The 21,696-nt window shown below is 36.2% G+C and overlaps 1 protein-coding gene across 2 annotated transcripts in view; it reads left to right on the top strand.

Moving 5' to 3' along the window:
* The first annotated feature begins 571 nt into the window (after positions 1 to 571).
* The window catches only part of LOC145690894 (aldo-keto reductase 1B-like), a 90,587-nt gene continuing 69,462 nt past the window's right edge, over positions 572 to 21,696 (top strand). Inside the window, exon 1 of one of the 2 annotated variants that reach the window (XM_081766316.1) lies at positions 572 to 731. In XM_081766316.1, coding sequence (XP_081622442.1) covers positions 657 to 731 — 75 coding nt within the window. In that variant the 5' untranslated portion in view covers positions 572 to 656. Of the gene's footprint in view, positions 732 to 6,763; positions 6,935 to 21,696 lie in introns of those variants that run through there. The other variant, XM_081766307.1, reaches the window with a different exon arrangement.

Genomic DNA, 21,696 nt, shown 5'->3' with positions numbered 1-21,696 from the left:
AATGTGAATAAACAAACATTCTAGGCCTACGCTATATTTAAAAAAAAAAAAAAAAAAAATGCGCATCATATGCACAGAAGCATGTTGCAATTCGCTGTGCCACATTTGTTGCTTCCATACTTCTTATCTTACTGTTTCTGCTGGACTCGATTCTTACTCCTTCCATGGCTTGCTTTACTGGCCTTTCCCTCCCTCCGCTGATAACAAGACGAAACAAGGAGTACGCTACTTTAGTGAATTCAGTCAAAGCTCTTTACGCTGCGTAAGGGTTAGTTTCCCATCAGTTGGTATATGAATAGCAGAAATGTGTTGTGTATACGCAGCTTGTTGAATGCACTGCCAGGGAGGTGAGCCACTGATTGAGCATAATAAAACCGAATACAGAACCGATCCAGAAAGCGCGTACATGAAGTCATGAACTTAGGATCATCAACGCAGGCCACTGAGTGAGAATAATTAAACCGAATCCAGAATCGAGTCCAGAGAAACCGAGCACAAGAGAATCGAGTACAGTAAGGAATCGAGTGGAATCGATTCTTGGACTCGATTCTGCCCATCTCTACTTTGCACTTGTAGTACGAGAGAAGCGAGAGTGGGAGGATTTGAATTGATTGTTTAGTGGAAGAGTAGTGGTTTAAGCCGGTGTTTCCTTAAAAATGGCATCTAAAGTTCCAAAAATAAAATTAAATAATGGTTTAACTATGCCTATGTTTGGACTTGGTACATGGAAGGTAAATAATCTGCAAACACATTTATTGATCTTAGAATAGGCGTAGCTCACAAATAGAATAAGCTTTAGTACCAAGGTTGGCACGGTATCCAAGGTCACGTGTTTGTTTATATTTTATGCTACTTGATTTGTTATAAAATTTATTGTTATGCTATTTAATGATCAAGTTTTTCTTTAACAAGGCAATCAATTAAAAACAGATATAGAGGTAAAATCTTGGTGAAATGTAGGGAGCGTGATGGTAGTAATTATGAGATTAAGTGAAAAAGTATACATAGGATAAATAACAATTATACTTGTTTAATTACCTGGCTGTAGTTTATGTAGTCCACCTCGAGAAGGCTATATAACATGAGATTATTTCAATAAATTGCTTACGATGCGGTTTAGTTTAGGGACAGTGTGTTCTCATATAAGGAGCTACATCTTTTCATGGACGTCAGGTTACGCTCAATATTAGCTTCTTGTTTGATTAAATGTTCCTATTATTGTTTTACACAAGTTGATTCCATCATGCAGATGAGGTGCCAAGTTTAGGCACACCACTCCAAAGAATTGTTAAAAAATCATAATTCTTGACATTTTTGGATTTGGGGACTAGAATATTTTGCATAAGTTTTGTGCTTTCTTGCTATATTTTCTGTAATTTTTGATGGTTTAGGTAAGGACTTCTCGATTTGAGGGGTCAAAAATTGGCTGAAAATTTGTATTTCTATATTATCTGTATTTTTGATGGTTTGGGCTAGGTTAGGTTAGCAGTTACTCTTACATAACATCAACTCATTTCTCCTGTAAACATTGTGCTTTGGATATAGTATACGTAAAGCCGCGTCAGTTCCCGAAGGAGCTGGACGCTCATACTTTCAGGGATTATTCATTGAGTATCTACGAACTTACCAAGGGGGTAACAAAGCGACTTTGATTTACTTATCGACTGATACGAAAATAAAACAGAACGTACCTGTACTTCATATCTGCAGGGTTAAATTCCAAAGTTGGGCGTCCGTTTCCTGCAAAATTTTTAAAATTTACAGGAAAGATATGGATAATTTGATCGTTTGTGTGCTTGATAATATATAAAAGTCTCGAAAAATATGTTTATTTGTTATATATATGCGGCTATAAACATGGGACTATACGGCGAGCGGAGGGAACTACTTGGCGCAAGGTAACCAAACAGTTGCATTGTGGGAAAGAAACGAGCATTTATGTTATGAACATGGCGAATGTACAAGGGCAATGAACTAACAGTTTTAACATTTGTGAAGCAATACGTTGATAACGAGCAAAATTTTTTAAAAGTTTGTGAAGAGCACGAATTAATGAACCTAATAACAAATTACACAAAGTGTGCAGAGGAGATAACAGCGAAAAAACGTGGCGAAAGCGGACGCCCAACTTTGGAATAAATGCCTATCTGCATGTGTTGTGCCCTTGTACTTTATCTATGACTATGTGTGTGTAAGGGGGGGGGGGGAATTTAACGCATATCGCATGTCTTGTGCACATGGATACTTCTTACTATTGCACTACGTAGAAAATTTATGGTATTTCATGTAGAAGTGGTAATAGAACACAGAAGAAACGTAGATCACGACGTTTTCATGTATACTACTACCGTGCTTTTTTTTAAAACCTGATTTTGGCCCGCCAGTTCCAAGATTATCCCATAATTCTTTCACAAATTTTCTTAATGCTCTTCAAAAGGTGTACGCTGGGCAACATGACATTACCCCACTTCGCATAGATGAAAGGGGCTCGCCATAAGTAATTGTTAAAAAGTTTCCCTGTATTTCCTTATAGGTACAGTGTCCGGTGTATGGCATTCAAAATACGATGCAAAAATACAAACTAACTTGTGCTAGATCGTCACGAAAAATCACGAATGCTATGTAACCGAGTCAGGGCAAAGCTGCTGGGCCAGTGTGTTATCGCGCGGCTGCGTCCGAAGGGTGCAGGAGCCTTAGGGATGGTGGTTATGCATGTAAGCAAGGAGGTGATAACACATAGGTTTTCGTAATGATAAAAGACTGCTATTTAGCTTTGGGGGGCCAGCTTTTTCATCTACTTTTTTGCGATATTCTATTCCGATTCGGTCGTATTATGGTTTCAAACGTTATATTAGGGTCCATAGTATAAGTAGTAGTAGTAATAGTAACGGAGTAGAAGCCGTGCAGGGGTTGGTTGGATTCTGTTCTCGGCATAAAATGGGCAATCACTTCCACTTGCCTTTAAAAAATTGTGTACGATATTTTCTCAACACTATCAACTCATTTCTCCTTTAAATCGTCTAGTTTTTCACTAATTTTGGCCCCCATTTCTAAACAATTACCTAAAAGACTTCCAATAGCACTTGTAATGGTTTCAGGCTAGTACGGCTATTCTTGTAAACCTAAAATATAGCTGTATTGCTTACTTGGTGTTTATAATTTGCTACCTGTAGAAATTTGTTCCTTATAAGCATGCAGAGTATTGAATTGTACCTGTTAATTTTGCAAAATGTGATGTATCTAGACTTGACCATGATCGATTCTGTAGCTCTTTATCTTTAAACGAGTACGGAGAAACGTCGATTTTTGAAGTTACTAGTAGGATGTAATAGAAACTAACACTTATCTCGTGACTTTGTATGATTTATTTATTTATTTATTTATTTATTTTTTAAATATGTATGGATTGAACATGATGGGCGTGGTGTTAAGAAGCCTTTTTTTTTTTTTTTTTTTTTTGTCTCAGTATGAATCAAGAGATACAGCACTAAAAGAAACTATAAAATGTAAATATAACACACGGGTTGTAAAGCAATATATTGCCATATATAAATACTACGACAGATTAACACAATGCAATCACATACCGCATCTACCGCCAGTAAACAATTCAACATAGATTCCGAATACGGAAACGAAACTGAATGGAATTTCGAAAATAAAAAGCAAACTAAAATAAAATTTATGCAGTTAACATCAAAGAAATAAAAAACGGGCTATGTTTAGCAGAAGGGGTCCAAAACTTTTTTCTTTCTAAAAGGATGTTACAATTTTGGTAATTTCTCTTCACATTAGTTTAGTTCAGGTTTATGTTATATTATGTTAGTGTAGGGGTCCAGCATAATTTTCAAAAAAAAAAAAAAAAAAAAAAAGATTTTGCTTATTTCGACTAATATTGGCTATTAGTTTAGTTTCATTGGGGTTAGGTTAGATTTGGTTATGTTATGTTTAGTCTAAGTATTTGCATCATCCATTTCTCTTGTAAACTTTGTTTTTTACGTGCTTCTGGACCCCTTCTGCTAAACATACTCCTAAAAAATATTCATTTATGTAAAATTATAATTAATTAAAACATTGCTATTAATGTGTAAAACAATAACCTACATATGACTGGTGTGGTTATGGCAATAGACTGTTCATAGATAGAATTTCAGCGTTCTTGGTTTCGGTAATAGAATATTTCAACGATAAAAAAAGTCCCAAACCGAGAAGAAGAGTATGGAACGAAAAGGAGCCAAAATGAGGCACGTAAAATATATTTCATTAGTTTTAACCTCCCTGTTAACATATGATATGGAACCAATTTGTGGTATTTGAATACTTTGCACTAATTGTTCCGTAAAGAAAACAAAACTTAATAATAGGAGTGGTAAAAGTAGGGACCTGGCAATACAGTAATAAAAATAGTGCTGACGTTCTCGGAGAGGAAAGTAATATTCAATTAAAGTGATATACTCGGATGCAGAAGTTTTATAATGGGTATTAGCCCTCTAGCTAGTAAAAGTAGATATTTTTGGAGATTCTAACCTTCAGTCGTGTGGATGTCACTTTCGGACCTAGAGCTTTGCTAATGTGATATTGTGTTACTTTAAAATTATGCAAACTAAATTTTGGTCGTTAATATACGCCAATGTTCTTTCTAAAACCAGCATCTAGTAAGGTGACAATTACTTTTTATATCATACGTGGCTAGACTTTCGTATGTGAATAGAGGAATGCCATATTCAAATTTACATGATGCAACTTTCCAAATTTTTCATGCCTGTCTTCCTTGTGTGTGTGTTTTCGAATTATAATTCATTAGCATGCGTGCTCAAGAGAATCAAAGTCAAGTAGAGTTTCAATTATATTATAGCTATTTTTTTTTATTTATTTATTTTCGCAGAACAATTGTGTGTAATTTTTAAGTTTCTTCACGGTATCACACAAAACCTTCCGATTTGTTGACGTGCAGTTTTTTCCTATTATTATGTTACGGTCATTAACTGATTACCAGAGAAGTCTCTTAGGATAAGCAGTAGATCCAGAATGCATGTCAGTAATTTCTGAAATTAATGTGTCAAACATGAGGGTGATGATTACACACACACACACACAAAGTTTATATGAGAGTAAAAAATACATTTGTACAGTTTCTTAAGGGTAATACATAAATTCGTTAGTAGAAAAATTGAAAAGAGTCATATATATATTTAACAGCTCACTCCCGAATTTAAAAAATACGATGTTAGAAATCAAGCTACACGTGTTTCGAGTTTCGCTATTTCGCCGTTACCTTGATACTCTGAAATATAATTACATTTTTCTCAACTACTGTTTAGTTTGTAAACGTTTTGATGCCCAGTTTTCGATTTACATGATAACTATTAATGATTGTGTACAGATCTCTATGTTATATGCATACATACATATGAAACTTAAATAATCGAACTCCCTCGTGGCTATATCATTACCGTACGTGGGTTGAGTGGGTTGAATTTCCGGTGGAAACCAATGTAGTTTGGGTTTCATTTTAAGTTGTAGGTTCACGTCTCTTCTATCCTTGGTACTGAAAAGGGTCACTAAATTCCAAAATAAGCATCAACTAATGCATTATTATAAGCTAGCTTTACGCTTTGAGGGGTTGAAATTCATTTATGATTGGCACCTGTAGGTTGGAAGATTTAACCATATGTTTATTTATTTATTTTGAGCAGTGTCTCACTAAGCAATTTAATTCGTTGAAGATAAGTATGTTAAACTGACCTAATGAATCTCAGAAAAATAACAGCTACAGGAATCTCATCAGGCTTCTTGTAACATACGATAGTTGGTGTTGCTGCGAGATGTTTATTTTATTTTTTTCCCTCTTTAGTTCACCATCGTAATTCTACCATTATCTCACAACATTATGCTCACGTTAAATCCTTGGCAACGACTATTGCACATATTTTTTAGTTTTTCGTGAAGCAAATTAGGAAAAATAATGTATATTTTCGTTGCTTTCCGCACTTCAGTTTTGTAGCCTGTATGTATTCACTCCGACCAGGAACAGCAATCACCACTACGATTTCCGTCAACTTCATTACTGGAAGAACCTATTTCGTCCGGCTACACCATTTGGACTATTTTAGCTTGGAAACCTTCTTGTAGTAAATTAACGTCCACTTAGCTCTTTATAAAGGTGGTATCAATTGAAGTGGTGTTCTACATTAGTAAGCGAAACCTTTTAAGGACAGAAAGTTGTAGCTATATGGACCCCAGTTACAGTACATTTCTAATAAGCAGTTTATGATTAGATGGCATTGTTCCGCTCCCGATTATTCTTGACCCATCTAAGCCTATAAGAGATTTCCTTCTGGGTAATGAATTTCCCACCTTGACCATAATGTTCTAGTTGTTTTCGTAGGCTTTAATTTTAAATACTTTCTTTTGTAGGTAATTCGTAACTCGTTTTATATCCATTATTAATGACCTAATCAATTTTTATGCTACTAGGTGTGTATTAGGTTTTTTTTCTTTATGTTTCTGATAATATTTGACCTTTCTCGTGTTATCGTGGTATTTGACCTCCTGATAACATTTGTATAATGATGATAACTTCTGTATACTTACTTATTAATTGATTTAACGACAGTTGCATATATATATAATCTCACATCGCTTATTGATAGCAGTTACGTAACTGAAGTGGTTTCCTACTCTTAAGCACATATTACGTAATTTACTCGCCCTGTGGGATTGGCTTTCTGTATCTTATCATGTGCCGCACCTGTAGATAAAACGTTCCGCGCAAGTCTGTTGCGAACTCGTTTGCTGGGTATTGTGTAGCGTGCACTTCTGAAGCTTATGTGTACTTTGTAATACCGGAAAGATGGCACCAAATCCAAAAGTTCCTAACGTTAAGTTAAATAATGGGAGATTGTTTCCCATCTTGGGATTTGGAACTTGGAAGGTAAGGGTTTAACATGAAATAGGTCATTTAAAATATATATATATATATATATATATATATATATATTTTATTTATTTTTTGCTAATATCGACAATTTGGACTACTTCGCCTCGATTTGGATAGTTTCGAAATAATTTTGAAGTAATGTAATGTCACAACTTGATTTAATACCAGGATATCTATTGGTCACGAGTGTCACGAAAGAGTCACGAAATCAGAAAACGGCCATGCAAGTCACGAAATTTAGCTTTTGGGCCACGATTTTTTTTTTTTTTTTTTTTAAACTGTACAAATGTAAGTACAGATGGGAAAATGATGTTCTATAAAACGTCAAAATTCACCACCAAAAATGTTTATGGTCGGCTTTAGACGCTACCAAATCGCAAGCAGAGTACTTTTCTATCGCATGGTTGAAAATTCGGCCTAATTCGCACCCAAATTTGCTCTTAAAAATGTTAGGAAATTTTATGATTTGGTGAGGAAAAAGGTCACGAAATTTCATTTTGGAATTTTAGTAGACACCCTGAATATCCATTCATCTTGATTTGATAATAGTTTATTATCATTTTCAACGGAGTGATAGTTTCCCCTTTATTGTCTTTTAAATACATCTGTACTATTTTGTAACTTAACCAATAATTTGTATACTTCTCGAGCGGAGAAGCGAAGTACCTCGAAACAACTTTTTTTTTTTTTTTTTTCAGTGAAGGATAGATGAATAACTTAAAACATTTTTTTATTTTTTATTCCACAATATAGAATTCTTACTTGTAATCGTAATGTTCTAATCTTGCTTGTACCTCGTCTGTGATTAAAGTGATGGAATATTATTCTGTGTCCGAGATGAGACAAAATTGTTTTTCTTTTTTTGTCATAATTTTAAAGAACCTTAATAGAGCTGATCAGTTCACGGTTATTTCGTTGTCTTGTTTTGTTTGAAAAACTGATTAGTGTGCTATCGTATCTTATATTCTTAAGCAAGTAGTTCTTACTTGAATATTTGGTAATACGTTTATCTCGAAAGGAGTCTTAACATCTTTCATGATTTACGATGTACCAGCACTTGAAAGAATTTTAGGCAAGTCTCAACGTTGAAAGAACTTATTTTCGGGACCTTAACCGTTTTCATTAAAGATGGGAAAGCCTTGGGATTGGAAAATTTTTGTAGGATCCTGTAATAAATCTTTAGGATACGATATTTATGAGAGACAGAAACTTTATACAAGTTTCTTACGCTTGTGGAATATCTTTCAGATATTTAAATTTTTATATGGGTTATTGTCTGAATGTTCTCTTGGATGTTAAGTGGATGATTTAAAGTTAACCGAGGCTGTATGAAGCGTTGGTTTTGAACCACATGAGCTTTCACCGGGAAATCAAATTTGAAGGCACGTACACTAACCATATAGCCAGGAACTCGTAAAAATTTCCTTGAAATGCTTTTGACTCTGTGTACCATGTAATATGTATTCTTGGTAAGTACTTCTTTTTTTCATGGAAATAATGAGTACAGTAAATCCGTAAGTTATTGTCTTCCATACGCTCCTCGTTACTGGCTAGTTATTTATTACGAATAAATGGGACTCCTTCAAATACGGATGCACGACAATATTTTCTACGCATTTTGCAATTCGCAGCGCCGTTTCTACAAAATATTCCACTCCTGTGTTATATAAGTTAATTGAGTTTATGACTAGGTCTCAGGATGCCAGTGGAAGTTTCATGTAGTTCGATCATATTTATGTGTATCATTACGTTTGATTAGCTAATAAATCGCAACTTCAATTAAACGGAACATTTTAAGTAAATAAGATAAATGGGCTTATATCGTGACTACACCTGACTACAGAGAAACACTTAAAGGATGACAGACGGATTTGAAAGTATTAAAGGAGTGAATTGCTTAGGGATAATAATAACAAAAAATCCTTTGGCAGTTGTCTTAAATTTCCTGTACTGTTAGGGGAGCACTAGGGTATACCACTAACTTCTTTCCGTCGGTTCGTTATGGCAACATTGATTCCATGAGACTATATTGTATTTAAGCGTATAGAATTTACTACGATATTTATGTAGAAGAGGAAGACGTGTTTTTCAATGAATATTTACAAGACTGACCAAAAGATTTGTAAAGACGTGTAAAGAAAAATAGAACAGTACACATAGTTAAATGGTACACTATTTAGTAATATATATAATGGATAGGAAAGTGATATAAAACACGTTAATGAAGTGCTATCGTCATTCAGTGAAACACTGGGCTACTACACTTTTCGGTAATTGGTTATTGCCAGTGTTCGAAGTGGAGAAAAAGCAGAGGCGGTATTTTTTATTACGATTTTTGACTTGATATACCGGCTATCTAAATGTGGAAATACAGTGAGGGTATGTTGCCTGAAAGATTGCATTTCTATTTACATAACGACTGAAGATCATTGGAGAGGAGCTCTGTAGTTCCGGGTTGGAGGTGTCATGGAGATCCTTGGATTTCCCACTAGGAACTTTCTAGAAGAAAAAAAATCCCCTTATGTTGTATTATCGAGGATTATACATGTAAATTATCAAAAACCCAGTTTTTATATTAACAGTTTCTTACAGAAAACCTTCAGGACCCTCCACTCGACTGAGGGGTATTCCAAACCCCCGGAAGATTCGCTCCTCTCAACAGACAACCCGTAATTCAGTCCATGCTCAAAACATGATATTTATATGCATTCAGGCAAGACATACACATACATAAGAAAGAAACAATTCAGCATGGCACATCAAAATATGAACTAGATGAACTTCTTTGAAGACACCTAATTTTAAAAACAAAAAGAAGGAAAAAGATAATAAAAATGTCGATGTTGTCAGGTTAGATAAGAAATAAAATCTTTTCAGTGCAAAGCTATTCGTCAATTACTTTGTATAAAAATAGATTTATTAAAGGTATTCAGCATTTACTCTCCAGTGACGGTATGTCTTGATCACTGAAAAACCAGAGGCGGTATGGCATGCCACTGCATACCGTCTCACTTCGATCACTGGTTATTGCTACTGAAAGCTTACAGTTCATTCCAGTGAAGGGCATTCGTGTATTATGCCTGAAATATCGATGAGAAATTGAAGATATTCGATAATCAGCAGAATACAAAAAGGTTAGTGCAAGTATTAATTTTGAAAATGTTTTATATGCTCAGTTTGTTGTTGAGGTTTGCCACAGTGTGCTACCCTGAAGAATTAAAACCTGATGATTTTTTCAGTTTTTGAATGATGTTAATTTATTTTTTCTTGATTAAAGATTTCTGAAGACTCCATAAGACAGTAACTTGAATTTTAGAATTCAGATCATGACCGAACACACTATTTTTAGACACTATGTTCTTGTAATTATATGGTGTATATACAAGCACAATTTACCATGACACGTAAAATATCACAAAACATTTTCCAAGTGTTAGATTTTCAGCTTAAAGTATGACCTTTTAATAACCATAAATTATAGGTTTTTGTTCTTACGTGTCAGAGTTCTATATTTTCGAGCACCGAAAAGAGAGAAGATATAGTGATTGTGATAAAAAAAAAATCGAATTTGACATTTCAACAGATTTATATATTTTGTGGCCCATGTGTACCAAAAAAAAAAAAAAAAAGTGATTTTTCGACGTCCGTGCGTCCTGATGTATACTTGCTTAGAGGCCATCCGTTCAACGTATCTCACCCATATTTTGAACTCAAGGTTATATTTGTGATTCTCCGGAGGTGTTCTTCGATTTTTTTTTCGTATCCCTGAAAATAAGAGTAGTTCACTGAAGTGTGAAAATAAGCAATTTTCTCACAAATGGCTCTATTTTGCTTATTAATTTTTAAATTCTTAACTCAATTTTCCACTGACAATCCCATACTGTGGTATGAGTCATTTCTCGGGAAATAATCGAGAAAGGCTAGTTTTCTCTTGGGTGATTTTTTCGGACATTTTTAAAAAAATACTACTCAGGCGATTTTGTTCATATTTCATAAGTATTTCATTAACAACCTGACAAAATGTCATAACTCATTTGCTGTCCCGAAAACAGTCCGCGAGGGGTAGTTTATTATTGGGGGTGAGTTTTTCAAACAATTTTCTCAAAAACTATTCAGGCGATCTTGGTCGTATTGCATTGAAGTCCTGACAATATGGCATAACTCATTTGTCCTGAAGTAGTCTACGAGGGTAGTTAATACCTGCGACGAGTTTTTTTCTGATAATTTTCTCAAACGACTCGGGCGTTTTTGAACTTATTTATCCTAAAAAAAATCTGCGAGGAATAGTGTATTTTTGAGGATGATTTTCTAAAAAATCTACGACGGTTAGTTTATTCTTGGGGGTGAGTTCTTGGCTAGACTACTTTCTCGTAAACTATTCAGGCGATTTTGTTCATAAATAAATATTTCGTTTTTATTTCTATAAATCACGTTTATGAGAATATCTTCAAGTGGTATTTTAGTCTTGGGGTAAGTTTTTTACGATTGTGTGAAATACTACTCAGGTGATTTTGCTATTTTGTAAACAAATGTTTCATTAGTAACTCTTAACATGTTGCCTGGAAGGCACGGTGGTTCAGTGGTAGAGCGCTTAGCTGTGTGCATGGGGTCTCTGGTTCAATCCCCGGCCAAGTAAGTTTGTGGTGGGCATCACCATGCTCGTTGGTTTTCTCGGGGTACTCCCGTTTCCTCCCACTTTCTTATTCCACCAATTCTATCATTCATTTGCTTTAATCATCGTCTCCCTTAGTGTAATAGGCATAATCGTGGGACGTGTTAAGCTCAAAAATTTCATTTCTAACTTATGGCTTGAGTCATGCAGAATTCTATAATTGGTAATTTACTTTTGGGGATGACTTCTCTGTGGGTGAAGTTAATGTTCTGTGGATGATTTTGTTAATATTTAACAATGAAATGTTTCATTAATAACTGCAGCACATCATGATTTAGCTTAAGGGATTGGAGCGAGAAATTTAGTGCGTAACTTTTATTTTAAATGTTTAAAACGTTAAATGTTCCATTTTTCATTTTTAAGGAGGGGAGGAGGAAAGAATGACATTTGACATAGACCTTGTGTTGGATAGTATCTAGAGACAGTTACGATACTTTATTGAGCACTTTTTCATTATCTATAAACTGTATGCACTCTAATGTGCCTTGTTCTTCCCAATTGGTTGTAGTTTGTATAAATTCGTTGTCTTGAAGCTCGTAGTATATATATAATTCTACTACTTTGCGTGGCTATTCGCGAGTGCTGCGAAAAATATTTTCGCGATGCATGCAAATAATTACTGTATGTTCTAAAACAAAACTAAATTGCATTGTAAAAATCAATATTTCCAACATTAGTGCACGTTTCGAAGTGCAACTCTACTCTGAGCAGAAGCTGCTTATTGTAAGGTGTGATCAATGGAGATTGGGAAGAGTGATTTGCGTGGTAGTGAATTACATTTATTGTTCACTGCGGAGTGAGAGTTCTAGCGAGAGAAAGGTATTGTCACTTACATAGTTGGAGGAGTTCGAACGGGGCAGAGTGATCGGTCAGCGGTAAGCGGATTTGTCGTATTGCTAAATTACTGCTCGTACAGGACACGATGCGACAACAGTGATGCGTGTGTGGAGGCAATTAACAGAAAGGGTCATACAAAGCGACGAGCAGGGGCTGGTCCACGCAATGTGACCACAGCACGGGATGACAGACACCTTGTCCGGATGATCATAACGGACCGGACAGCGGCATTTATAGGGTTGGCTCGACGTGGGAGCACTGTTACTAGTGTTGCAATGTCTGCATCAACTGTCCACGTCGTTTGCCGAAGGCTGGACTAGTGGTTCGCATACCGTTGCGACGGCTTCCCTTGGCTAGAAGCTACAAACGCAACAGCTTGATATGGGCACGCTAACACTGTTACAGGCGTGCTGAATGGCAAAAAGTGGCGTTTTCGGGCGAGTCCCGTTTTAGCTTGTTCTACAGTGATGGTTCATACGCGTACGAAACTACCGTGGTGAGCACAATCTGCCAGCTTGCTTTGTTGAGCATAATAGCCGTCAAACGTTCAGTGTGATGGTGTGTGGAGCATCATTGGTTACAGTATGCGATCGCAACTCATCCGTATTCAGGGCAGTCTGAACAGCAACCGATCTCTTGGCGAGGTTTAGAGTTCGCGATGATGCCCTCACTACACTCAACTCCACATACCATGTTTCAGCAGCACAATGTTAAAGCCACATGTAGTGAGGAATGTGGAAGCTTTGCAGAACGCCAAGTATTACTACTTTCCTGGCCTTCACAGTCGCTTGATATCTAGTACATATGATATGTCTGGTATATGATTGGGCGCAAACTTCATCACGGTCTGATACCGGCAAAAGTGGATTCTTGTGGACTCGTGTACAAACCGCATGGCAGCATAACCTCCAGGAAGAAATGCAGAATCTTTTGATTCCATGCTAAGACGTATAGACTAGAGGCGCTGATCCCAGAACGTGATGGATACCCACGATACTGATTTTGTCAAGGTCACAGGTGAGGTATAGTTCTGTAATTCTAATCATTTGTGTCTTGTCATGTACCTAATCTCGGTAAATTTCATTGTTCTAGCATAGATTTTTTGAGTGTTGCAATTTTCATAAACAACAGTGTATGTACGAAGCTGTGAAGCTTCTTTGTGTCGCGCCTAGATTAATTTGCGTTATATGGTGTTGATTGCTATTATTAGAAGCGTGTAATAGGAATTGGGTGTGTGGCAATATCAATTTGTATTCTAAATGAATAATTTCTAAAATAGGTATGATATACATATATACTGAGTACAAATGTTACAATATTTAAACCTAGAGAAATTCTGGATTTGTCAACGTATAGGGTGCCCGAGAAATCCCCGAATCCCTAGGTTTTGAATATCATAGAACAGCGTCAGTGTAGTTTTGGTTCATATATATATATATATGGGTGAATCCAAAGGGGGCCATAGCCCTCTTGGCGCCAGGGTTTGCCCAAGTGGGCCAAGCCCGGAAAAACCCAGCAGGTTTTTTCGGGTTGGACCCACCTGAAAAAACCCACCTGGGTTTTTGAGCTTTTTGTATATATATTATTGATATAACCAAGGTGATCACATTGAAAGTGATTTTTATCAGATTTTGGACTTTCTTTGGGTGAATTGAATGTTTTCCCGTTAAGGTATACAACATTCAACATAAGACCTTTATAAAGTTTTGAATGCACTGAATGAATAAAAAAAAACCTTACCTTAGCTTGAGGTAATTAAGTAACAAATTAATGTATGGATTATGCTTATAGCCTATTTGAAGGGGAAAAAAAATGCAATTTTATATTTTAGAAAATACTTTCCTTGAATAGTGTGCTCGCCAAATCGGCGACGCCGAGGGACGTTGTCCCTCATAAGTTTGACGCGTTTAAAGCCATAGATGCTGGTACTACCAGTAAACATGTAGTGCATTAGTAAAACTATTAGCATTATTACTTACCTTTGATGGTAACACACGTATTCTTCAGTAAAATTTAGTTTTCCACCAACTGTTTAGTGCAGACTCTTCAAATAAGCATTCTGTAGTATCAATACCAACAAAAGCGTAAAAATTCGTCAAATTTAAGAAACTCGAAGCTCAGAGTTCCGAACTTCCGTACTAGTGGAAGTTTAGATGTACAGTAAAGGGAGCTGCATTTTCGAAGGAGGAAAAAAAAAAAAAAAAAACACGTCCCGGAAGATGTTCTCGGGAAATTCCTCCAATTGAACGCACAAAGCATCTTAAGCGATCATACTTTTATTGTTGAAGTATTCAGTTCCGATACTTCAACAATAAAACTATTTATTTTATGCTAGAAGATATTTAAGACATTCTGAAACATCCTAACTATATATATAAAAATACATTAGCTGACATAAATTGTTGAGTACTTCCTGTAGGGCTTCAATGATTAAATTTGACATGATGGTAGCTTTCCGGGACAAACCCACAGGAAAATTGCCAAAAGTGAATATTTTTTATTTTGAGAGAGTCTAAAGATTGGATGAAGAATTTCCCCATGTTATTTAAATGGGCTTTTTTTTTTAAAAAAAACTTATAATATCGTGTTTTAGGTACTTGGAATAAAATTTTGAAATTCGGTATGCTTGTTCGTTTTCGTAAGCGTTACGTAAGTGAAACATCAGAAATAAAAATTTCTAACCGTAGAGTGGTTTTATGGACAACTGAAAAATCTTTCCCATGTTATTTATATGGGGCGTCTTCTACACCCCAAAATGTTTAGGCCCTTCCGGCGTGATTAGAATGATGAAATTTGGCATGATTATAGCATTCCACGACTAACCGACAGGAAAATAGCCAAAAGTGAATATTTTAAATATTTTTAGGGGTCTAAAGGCTGATGAAAAAAATCCCTTGTTATTTAAATGGGCGTTTTCTTGGGATACAAAATCTTATCTTTTAAATAGTTGAAATAGGAAAAGAAATGATAGATTTGTGGGTTGAAGAGATGCGAGGCCGTAGGCCGAGCAGAGACAATGTGTGGGGGCGATGCCCCCGGGTGGATAGATTCAGGAAATATGAAGAGCAAGTTCACGAAATTCACTGTTGATGCAAGGGGCGATAGTAAGAAATGCGAGGCCTATGGCTGAGCAAACTCGGGGGTCTGGGGGCAGAGCCCCAGCTAGTCAAAAGCTAGTTTGTTTTATAAAATATGAGTTATATCTTTCTTAATGGTCTTAAATTAATTTTCTGGAAAGATCCCTCTTGCAACAAGTGCTCGGGAAATTCCCGTAATTAAACGTACAAGGTATCGAAAGTTCACTTCAACAATAAAAACAATTTATTTTACGCTGTTAAATTAATATATTTGGTGTTCATATTTGGCAAACGTCACTGGGGCTTCTGGGATGATTCAATCTGCATTTGTTCGTTCGTCTGCTTGTACCACACATACTACAGGGAATCATTTCCGGTCTTTTAAGTGTAAATTTTCAGAGTACAAACACGAGACATACTAAATTTATTTTGATAGATATATGTATAGATTTTGGCTGCATACCAACGTAAAATTTCAAAATGGTGACAATTTATTTTTTTCAAAATAGCGGGTATGCCCGCTATAAAGCGCAATTTTCGGTCTTTTAGGTCGAAAGTTTTAGAGTAGAAACACGAGATACTCTAAATTAGCTGTATATATTTTGGCGATGATCCAACGTAAAATTTCAAAATGGCGGCCATTTTTTCAAAGCAGCAGTGAATAGAAAATAGTTGCAAGTTGTGACAATGATAATCTTGAAATATAAATCACATTTTAACACTTTTACCCCAAAGATGTTGAAATATTTTGATAAAACCCGAAAAAACCCATATGGGCCCAGGTAGGTTAGACTTTTTCAGAAAAACCCAGGTTTTTTCAAACCCTGCTTAACGCTCAGGTATACACTGGATAAAATGGACTTCAAACCTGTTTTACACTGGATAAAGCGGCAAACTATGGTTTATTTCCTCCCTTGATCATATCCTGGATCCGCCACTATATATATATATATATATAATGTAGGGTGGACGATTTATCTGGAATATCCGTGATAACGGAGAAACCAAAAGAGGGAGAAAAGCGAAACTTTGCACGAAGCAACTATAAGGAGGGGGACATCGTTTACGAATTAACCGCCACCACCACCCAGTGAACAGTGTTGCCATCCCAATATAAAGTTACATTTTTTCAAATGGCACTACGTCAGATTATTACCTATTTCAAATCAACATGTCAAACAAAAACTTAAAATACCACATTTATTATTCAGTGTTGCAAACTAAGAATGTAATATTATCACAAACTACCAAAGTTTGGAAGCTTCTATCACACATACAGCACAACGGAGATAAACAAGACAGTGCACATTGGAAGTACTTTAGCGTTAGATACTATGGTCATGATGTGACTTCTTTTGAATGAATAGCACGAAGTTGCAAGGGATTGAAAAATTATTTTTTTTTCGAAAACATGCTTAAGTAAGTATTATATGTAATTACCTGTGTGGTAGCAATTGGCAAACTAATCATTTTGTCGTTTACAGCACTTCTATATCTCAAACCGCTCCGAAGATATGATAAACATCGATGAAGTTCGTAACACTGCTGAAAATGGCGTATTTCTGGAAAATATTAAATGATTGTTGTTTTCCTGCTCATTTATAGCATTGAAGGAATAACTTTTAATAGCTGTAATTTTACAAGTTCTCGCAATAACATGGTTTAAGCAGTGTTGCAAACTTCAATTTATCATATATCCGAAACGATTTGAGATATCGAAGTGCTGTAAATTGCTAATTAATTTACGCATCAATTGCAAACCACTGAGGAACTAGATATGATACTTATCTAAGCATTTTTTTTTTCGAAATAAAGCCTTTCAAAAAAAAAAAAAAATCAAGCCCTTGTAACTTCGTTGCTTCATTCAAAACAAGTCATACCCTGAAATTAGTATCCAACGCTAAGGTACTTCCGATGTGGATTGTCTTGTCCATTTCCGTTGTGCTGTATTGGTTATAAAGGCTTCCAAACTTTGGATGTTTGTGATACTATTGCATTCTTAGTTTGCAACACTGAATAATAAAGCGGTATTTTAAGTTTTTGTTTGACATGTTGATTTGAAATATGTAATTATCTGACGTAGTGCCATTTGAATAAATGTAACTTTATATTGGGATGGCAACGCTGTTCACCGGGTGTTGTTGTTTAGTACGTAAGACGATGTCCCCCTCCTTATAGTTGTTTAGTGCAAAGTTTTGCTTTTCTCCCTCATTTGGTTTCTCCGTTATTACGGATGTTCTAGATAAATTGTCCACCCTGTATATGTGCTCCATCGCATTGTACACACAGATGTTTGCGTATTCATGTCCTCCGTGACATGTTGCGAAGCGATGAGAATCTAGTTTTACGTTCCTCAGTTACGGTATGTCCTTTAGGATAGAAACGAATGATTAATGAAGGTGAATGATGATGAAGTGGTAGAATGGTAATGTGGAAGGAAGCATAACCCTCGGACATGATATTGTCCACTTAAGACAGTCGGGGATCGAACCAGAGACCCCTTGCACCAGAAATCAGTGTTCTACTGATCAATATAAATTTCAAGTTCTTATCTGAATTTTGTGTGTAAAGTATTGCAGGCAGATGGCAGAAGTACGGGTAAAGCTTGCTTATTTGTGTGGTTTTAACGTGCCTTCGGAACGTCGAGGCTATATGAAATTTAGACCTACTACCTGAACCGTATACACTTCACTGAGAATGGAATCGATTGTCTCGCACCGAAGAAATTAATAGATATGAAGTTGGGTACTAATGTTATTAGAAGTTTTTAATGTTTTTTTTTTTTTTTTAATTAGAGACAATTTAATGGATTTTTTTTTATGATACCTTAATCTGCTTAGGGTCGAGAGCAAATAAATATTTCGGGAACTTGCAACGCTACTGGTGAAACTGTTTTGTTTATGCTGAGATCTGCAAGCTCTGCAGCATCGGGTTTCGCACACTTGTATTTTGCGTTGCGGAAGTAAGATGCTTTGAATATCATGCGGATCACGTCCTTGAAGTGGATACGAGTTCCAATTGCGCAGGATGTGCTCTGTCAAGGCCGTCTGTTGTCTGTGTTGGCTTCTTGCATATAGCTGCGTGTTTTCCATATTAGAATAAAACGTTATTTTCTTCCTTTTCTTGTATCTATTTTGAGGAACAAAATTTGAAGGTAGAAATTGAATTATATCAGTATTTGATTTAATCGTTTCAATCGTTTGTGCAATAAGTTTTCATTTCGAGAATTGTTTAGCTTTTGGAGTCAGTCAACCGGGAGTGAAATTAGTGATGGGAGTATTTGTGGTTCGAGTTCCTTAGTCTGTCTGATACTTCAGTACTAGATGGAAACGTTAAACTGCAACCGATGAACTTCAGTCATTTCTTAATTGTCTGATAAAACAGGCTTTCAGAGCACATGGTGACAATGAAATTTTAATAGTTTTTTCATATAAAAAGGGGGAAAAAAAACTTAAATACAAATTACTATAACTTTTTAATTTACGGAGTTACCTCCCTCTCCTCCGAAATGGCATACAATTTTGATTATTCGGCCGTTCTGCTTTAAGAAAAATATTGTAGTACTAAAGATGTGCTGTAAGCCTTGTGAGGCTGTTTTCCCTCTTCGCAGTAAAAACGACGATTTTGACGAGTTGGACTTCCAAATTTAAGAAAAGTACGCTGTTGTATATACAGGAACGGCGTATTGTGAATGTTAAATTCTATTTTTCCTATATAATTTCCTAGAATGTGCTAGAACAATAATTAAGGGATTCGGATTCCATGTTAATCAGTAGGTCCACGTCTCATATAGGCTCGCTGCTGAAAGGGACGCTAAACTCAGAATCAACTCAACGTGCCCTGTCCATTTTTTTTTCAAGTTCAGGTTAAGCAGGCGCAGAGCTTAGGACTATGTTCTGTGTTCTAATGGATTCTTGCAAACATTCACGATATCTATATCACTGTACAGTACCAAGTCGTAGTGAATTAGGAACATTGAAGGTATGATTACTATATAATTATCGCTTTACGTCTCACCTTTAGGCTAGCCATATATTGACCAGAGGAGAGGACAGCAGGACCGAAGTTCAGTACTATGAGCAATGCAACAAAACCTCGTACTGCATATTCACGTGACCACGTGCTAGATAAAGGCGTATCCAACGTTGTGGCTGAAATGCATAGTCAGTCCTTTCGACTTTTACTTCAACATCATCTGATTCCGCTTGGCTGAACTTCCTCTGGTCAATATAGGCCGGTCTTAGACCATACTTACAAACGGACCAACTACATTCGATATTCAATAAAAACTTGGGCATCTCCCTAGGTTTTTTTTTTTTTTTTAATCAGCGGAGAGCCTCTCTCCAAACATTGAATTCTCTCCCCTTGTCGTTCCCACGTTCTTTATTTAAATGTTCTACACGGAAATCGTAAGAAAGTCCGCCACTTGTGTTGAAACTCTGATTTTACTTTACATTGTAAACCAACACCGACATTGCGAACAACTAGACCAAGGGCATAAAATGGTGTCGACCAATAGCCTGAGGTCTTAATTCAAGCTTACATCTATTATTGATCTCATTGTCATACGGAGCAAAAAAAGAATGCACAATAACGTATAACATTTATGACAATGTCAAATTTGTTACTTGGGGCTGTAGCCTCACCTCTGATGCAGGTGTGGCTCCCTGTGAACCTAGCTCTCGTTAAGTAAGTTTTGTGTGGGACAAACACTTGTGCGTAGGTTTTCTGAGGGTAGCTCCGTTTCCTCCCACTTTTGTATTCCACCATTATCGTCCATGTTATCACCGATTTCCCTAGCCTCGACGATACAGTATCACGGGACGTTAAATTTTTAAAAAGAACGTATTCATTTTCTGAATCTTTTATGACACATTACTTATGTATAGGTAGGACCATTTATTTTGAAACTATCTTGTAAATTCAAAAAGTGAATGATGAAAGACGTGGTGGAATGAAAATGTGGGGGAAACTGGAGAAAATCCACAAACATTATGTTGCCTACTACAAACTCACATAGCTTGGGATCGAACCAGGGACTACTCACACCAGAGGGGAGCGCTCTAACACTGAGCCACTCACTTACCTGACGTTTTGATTAAATGAATTGGGACATAATATTGGGATGATAATTTGAACTAACTCGAATGTGTAATGAGCTCCCTCGTCGCTAAGCGGTTAGCGTACGCCCCTGGCGTGGGAGACCCGGGTTCGATTCCGGCGGGACCTCATGTGGTTCGGACTCCACGTTAATCAGTAGGTCCACGTCTCATATAGCCTCGCTGTTGAAAGGGACGCTAAACTAAAATCAACTCAACTCGAATGTGTAATGATGATTGTATACATTTTTCTACGAAATGCAGTAGTTCTACTTATGCTAGAATGTATATAAATAAATATTTTGGGGTACTGTGCATTGCAATACTTCATGTTTTTGTAATGAAATCGAGAAGAATTGCAATGATGGCCAATCCAGCAGTGAAAGCTGGTTTTTGTCTCTTTGACTAGAAGGTGAATAATATGCTGTCTGACAAACATTTGTTCCGTCAGGTGGTAATCAGCCGGGATTTATAATAACTCTTTATACAGTGATTCGTTTGGCTTGTATTCACTATTTATATTCCCAGCTATTTGTTATTTACGAAGCGTCACCTGACTCCATCATATGAACGTCATTGTCGAAGTGTAATATCAAGGTTAAATGCAACTTTTTATAGATTGGAAATACCACACACATGTCGTCATACCGTCATGTTCTTAATGTAAGGCATTTATAATCTTATCCTGTGAATGTTGTATTGTGAGATAGCACATACTTGAGCAGATAAGCCGTACAATATGTGAATGATTGTTCTCGCATTTTCATTTTACGTAATGCTAAGGTGAAAAATTCTTTTAATTTACTGGTTTTGCTCTCCAACAGATCTTCCGTTATATCGCCAACTTCTGTGTTTGTTCAATCATAGATTAGTATTTGTCTCTACGATAAAATGAATATAGAAAAACACAATGAATTTTCGTGTAATGCCAATTTCTGTTAAGATACCCTAAATGAACAGATTTATCGTTATAATAAAGTTTACTGGAAAAGTACACAAATGTACAGTAGCATTTTAAGACATTTCTAGTGCAAAACTCACGTTCTTTTCTATCCAGCATGTCGCCGTGAT

The sequence above is a fragment of the Thermobia domestica genome, chromosome 1 (genome assembly GCF_964235325.1).
Source record: "Thermobia domestica chromosome 1, izTheDome1.hap1.1, whole genome shotgun sequence".
Taxonomy (NCBI): domain Eukaryota; kingdom Metazoa; phylum Arthropoda; class Insecta; order Zygentoma; family Lepismatidae; genus Thermobia; species Thermobia domestica.
The sequence above is the reverse complement of the archived record's forward strand: the minus strand, read 5'-3'. Positions and strand labels throughout refer to the sequence as shown.